The 4,784-nt window shown below is 54.7% G+C and overlaps 1 protein-coding gene across 2 annotated transcripts; it reads right to left on the reverse strand.

Annotated features, from left to right (window-relative positions):
• Positions 1 to 539: 539 nt before the first annotated feature.
• Positions 540 to 4,398, reverse strand: LOC113219583 (pleckstrin homology domain-containing family G member 2-like). Of its 2 annotated transcripts, XM_026450466.2 has the most exons (9): positions 4,180 to 4,397; positions 3,768 to 3,968; positions 3,056 to 3,148; positions 2,879 to 2,965; positions 1,411 to 1,444; positions 1,219 to 1,320; positions 1,074 to 1,121; positions 957 to 995; positions 540 to 788 (listed from the first exon to the last, which is right to left on the reverse strand). In XM_026450466.2, exons 1-9 carry the CDS (start codon positions 4,267 to 4,269, stop codon positions 751 to 753), a joined length of 732 nt encoding a protein of 243 aa, XP_026306251.1. In that variant the 5' UTR covers positions 4,270 to 4,397; the 3' UTR covers positions 540 to 750. The 2 variants fall into 2 exon arrangements, with proteins under 2 accessions (XP_026306251.1, XP_026306252.1); XM_026450467.2 differs by lacking the exon at positions 1,074 to 1,121 and having other exon boundaries at positions 4,180 to 4,398.
• Between the last annotated feature and the right edge of the window lie 386 nt (positions 4,399 to 4,784).

Raw genomic sequence — 4,784 nt, forward strand, 5'->3', positions numbered from 1 at the left:
TGCCTGCCACCATGCCCACCTAATTTATTTTTTATTTATTTATTTTTTTGAGACGGAGTCTCGCTCTGTCGCCCAGGCTGGAGTGCAGTGGCTCGATGTCGGCTCACTGCAACCTCTACCTCCCAGCTTCAAGCAATTCTCCTGCCTCAGCCTCCTGAATAGCTGGGATTACAGGTGGCTGCCACCATGCCCAGCTAATTTTTGTATTTTTAGTAGAGATGGGGCTTCTCCTTGTTGGCCGGGTTGGTCTCGAACTTCTGACCTCAGGTGATCCACCCGCCTCGGCCTCCCAAAGTGCTGGGATTACAGGTGTGAGCCACCATGGCTGGCTCAATCAAAACAAATTTTTTTTAATTTTTCTTTTAAAATTTTTATTTATTTATTTGAGACAGAGTCTCACCGTCACCCAGGCTGGAGTGCAGTGGCTCGACCTCAGCTCATTGCAACCTCTGCCTCTCAGGCTCAAGCAATTCTCCTACCTCAGCCTCCTGAGTAGCTGGGACTATGGGTATGCACTGGTGTGCCCAGCTAATTTTTCTGTACTTTTTGTAGAGATGGGGTTTTGCCATGTTGCCCAGGCTGGTCTCAAACTCCTGGGCTCAAGCAATCCTCCTGCCTTGACCTCCCAAAGTACTGAGATTACAGGCATGAGCTATTCTGTCTGGCCCCAATCCCCTTCCCATTCAGACCCAGGATTTTGGAACTCAGGCTCCCTTCTCTATCGGACCCAGAAGTCAAGGTGCCCAGACCCTATCTCGAGATCTCTCTTACCTTGAATCCATGCTTAGCTGAGGATGGAGAGATGAGAGAGAGAAAAACATTAGTGAGATGTAAGGGAAAAAGGGTGATCCCCCTTAACTGATGAGCTGAAGCGACCACCCCTCCCCAACCCACCACAGACATCCCGCCAGGAGACAGACAGGGATGGACCAGACTAAGCCAGGGCAGTCACTGACCGTTCTGTGGGAACATGACATAAGGGTCCTTCACCGGCTCTGCGGGGAGGACACAGTGATGTCAGGAGCCCAGCTCCCACCCCGATGCCTGGATCACCCTTAGGGGTGAGCGCTCACCAGACTGCCTGCGGCCTCGGCGGATCACAGAGGGCCCAGGAGATGGAGCTGTGGGAGGGAGGGCCAGAGCCCTGCGTGAGCCCAGCTCCCGGGTCCTAGGGAAGTGAGGGCTGAGGGCTGGGACTCAGGGATCCACCGCCTTTACCTGTGTTCCTTCGCCCAGGGGTAAAACTTCTAGCATCTCGAGGTCGAGGAGACCCAAGTGGGGGTGTCAGGGGCTCTGGGACAGGCTTACTTTTGGGGGCACCTGTGGGGAAAGTTTTGGGGCTAAGAGCCAACTTTTCTTGGAATTAATTCCTCTACTTCCACATCCTCCCAGCCCAAGGCCCCAACTCACAATGCAGGCTGTTTTCAAGGAGAACTTGCTTTGCCTGAAAGACAGGAGGATGAGGGCTGAGGTGGGTCGATTTTGGAGTACCACAAGGAGGATGCTTTAAGCACCATAGTCATGCCCATTAATGGGTGCTGTTCTTTTTTTTCTTTTTTCTTCTTTTTTTTTAATGATCTTGCTCTATCCACCAAGTTGGAGTACAGTGGTGCAATCATAGCTCACTCCAGCCTCTACTTCCTGGGATCAAGTGATCCTCCCACCTCACCCTCCTGAGTAGCTGGGATTTCAGATGTGCACCACCACAGCCAGCTAAGGTTGGAGTGCAAAGGTGCGATCATGGCTCACTGAAACCTCTGCCTCCCGGTTTGAGCGATTCCCCTGCCTCAGCCTCTTGAGTTGCTGGGAGTACAGGTGCCCGCTACCACGCCCGGTAATTTTTGTGTTTTTAGTAGAGACGGGGTTTCAACATGTTGGCCAAGTTGGTTTCGAACTCCTAACCTCAGGTGATCCACCTGCCTTGGCCTCCCGAAGTGCTAGGATTACAGGCGTGAGCCACCACGCCCAGCCCAGCTATTTAATTTTAATTTTTATTTTTTTGAGACGGAGTTTTGCTCTTATTGCCCAGGCTGGAGTGCAATGGCGTGATCTCAGCTCACTGCAACTTCCGCCTCCTGGGTTCAAGTGATTCTCCTGCCTTAGCCTCCCAAGTAGCTGGGACTGTAGGCGCCCACCACCATGCCTGGCTGATTTTGTATTTTTGGTAGAGATGGGGTTTTACCGTGTTAGGCAGGATGGTCTCGATCTCCTGACCTCGTGATACACCCGCCTCGGCCTCCCAAAGTGCTGGGATTACAGGTGTGAGCCACTGTGCCCGGCCCAATTTTGTATTTTTTTAGTAGAGACGGGGTTTCTCCATGTTGGTAAGGCTGGTCTCGAACTCCTGACCTCAGGTGATCCGCCCGCCTTGGCCTCCCAAAATGCTGGGATTACAGGCGTGAGCCACCGTGCCTGGCCAGCCCCAGCTAATTAAAAAATGTTTTTTAGAGACAGGGTCTCACTATGTTGCCCAAGCTGGTATCGAGCTCCTGGGCTCAGGTCATCCTCCCACATCACCCCCTTGAAGTGCTGGGATTGTAAGGCATGAGCCGCCACAGCCAGCTGATGGGTGCTTCTATTGGTCAAGCCCATGACGACGTGGCTGGTGACCATTAATCATCACCACAACCCTAGGATGAAGGTGCTATCATTCCTCTAGGTGAGGAAGTTAAGGCTCAGAGAGGTTAAGTTACTTGCCCAAGGTCACAAAGCAGGGACATGGTAGAGCTGAGATTCAAACCCCAGTAGCAGAATTCTGCACTTTTAGCAATCACGTTATAAGAGACTGCTCTGGCATTGGGCAGGGGCGTCTCCTAGTACTATTGGGGGACGGTGTCTCCAGCACTCAGAGGGCCCCTGGCTGTGGCGGGAGCTGTACCTTGGCAGGGATGGAGGCGGGGTGGTTCTCAAAGAAGAGGCGCTGGAGACAGTGAATCCACAGCCTCTTCTCTTCTTGGTTCTTGGCCTGGGAGTGGGTTGCAGTAGAGTCAGGGGGCCAGGTGTGAGGTCTCGAGGTTGGGGGATCCCTGCCAGTCTGACCCCACTACATGCTCACCTGGAGCAGGTGTCTGTGCTTGGGAATGGTCAGATCAGACACCTTGAACCCTAGAGGGTCTCGGGGACTCTCGCTCACACTCAGGTTGCAGCACTGGAAGGAAAGAGAGGGGCAGCAAGCTCAGAGTCCTTGGGCTCAGTGATGCCCCTTGTACGGAGACATCCTTGGAGGTGTATCCGGGTCCTACTTTCTAGGAAGATGTACCCCATAAGGCTGTATGGTGGGTTTCCTCTCCCTTTTTTTTTTTGAGACGGAGTCTCGCTCTGTCACCCAGGCTGGAGTGCAGTGGCACAATCCTGGTTCACTGCAACCTCTGCCTCCTGGGTTCAAGCAATTCTCCTGCCTCAGCCTCCCCAGTAGCTGGGATTACAGGCACTCGCCACCACACCCAGCTAATTTTTGTATTTTTAGTAGAGACGGGGTTTCACCCTGTTAGCTAGGCTGGCCTCGAACTCCTGACTTCAAGTGATCTCGACCTCCCAAAGTGCTGGGATTACAGGAATGAGCCACCACGCCCAGCCTTCTTCCTTTTTCTCTTAATTGGGGCAGCTCTTATTCTATGTACTAGAAAGAAACCTTCCCTTGACCTCCATTCTCTAACTCAAGAAGATGTGGCAGGGTCCCCTGGCCCACACCGTTGGGCACACAGATACAAGTATTTGGGGTATACTTTGTAGGTAATATTCTAGCCCCACCCCATCCCCAAACTCACGAAGATGTGGCCTTTGTAGGTGTACTCCAGCCCCCTGCGCTTGGCCACCAGCAGCATCCGAGAGAACAGGAAGAGCAGCCGCTCACCCCCTCGTAACCGGGGGCCGCCCCCTCCACCTCCTCGGAACGCGCCCTCCAGCACCAGCTCCCCAAAAGCACTGAGCTCCGGGCCGGTCCAGCCACCCAGCCGCCGCTGCACTTCCTGCCGGGACACCACCAGGTGCGCCGCGCAGAGACAAGCATAGGTAGGTAGCACACACATACACACCAAAACAGGGGGGTTAGCAACAGGGCCGTGCTGTTCCAGCCAACCCTCCAAGGCAACCTCTGAGGCACTGATACCCCCTCACCTGCCCCCAAGGCCCCCTCGCTCACTCCCTCATCCAGCAAGCCCCAGCCCACCCTGGGGCCACCTGGAGGCGCGCCGCATGCTCCTGCTTGCGCTTCATGTCGTTGATGTACCAGGCAACCGCTGTCATGGACACAATAGCTTCCTCCACCATCTCGCGGCCCCCAGCGCCTGGGCCCTCCGCCCAGTGCTTCCCTAGTTCCTGTCAGGCAGCCACCAGGCAACAGGGATGGGGAGAAAAACAGAGAAGGCGAAAGAGAGTAAGAGCAACAGGAGATGGAGAAATATAAAGATAGGGGCAGAGGCCGGGTGCAGTGGCTCACATCTGTAATCCCAGCATTTTGGGAGGCTGAGGTGGGCAAATCACCTGAGGCCAGGAGTTCAAGACTAACCTGGGGCCGGGCGCGGTGGCTCAAGCCTGTAATCCCAGTACTTTGGGAGGCTGAGACGGGCGGATCACGAGGTCAGGAGATCGAGACCATCCTGGCTAACACGGTGAAACCCCGTCTCTACTAAAAATACAAAAAAACTAGCCGGGCGAGGTGGCGGGTGCCTGTAGTCCCAGCTACTCGGGAGGCTGAGGCAGGAGAATGGCGTGGACCCGGGAGGCGGAGCTTGCAGTGAGCTGAGATCCGGCCACTGCACTCCAGCCCGGGCAACAGAGCAAGA

Source organism: Piliocolobus tephrosceles, unplaced genomic scaffold (genome assembly GCF_002776525.5).
Source record: "Piliocolobus tephrosceles isolate RC106 unplaced genomic scaffold, ASM277652v3 unscaffolded_20431, whole genome shotgun sequence".
NCBI lineage: Eukaryota > Metazoa > Chordata > Mammalia > Primates > Cercopithecidae > Piliocolobus > Piliocolobus tephrosceles.

What these genes read in the sequence shown, in the direction of transcription:
- LOC113219583 (XM_026450466.2), bottom strand. Translation starts at nt 4,269, where the DNA reads ATGGTGGAGGAAGCTATTGTGTCCATGACAGCGGTTGCCTGGTACATC. An exon ending in AGCATGCGGCGCGCCTCCAG is followed by an intron (nt 3,969 to 4,179) that starts GTGGCCCCAGGG and finishes GTGTCCCGGCAG; the next exon opens with GAAGTGCAGCGGCGGCTGGG. An exon ending in CCGCCTCCATCCCTGCCAAG is followed by an intron (nt 1,445 to 2,878) that starts GTACAGCTCCCG and finishes CCTGTCTTTCAG; the next exon opens with GCAAAGCAAGTTCTCCTTGA.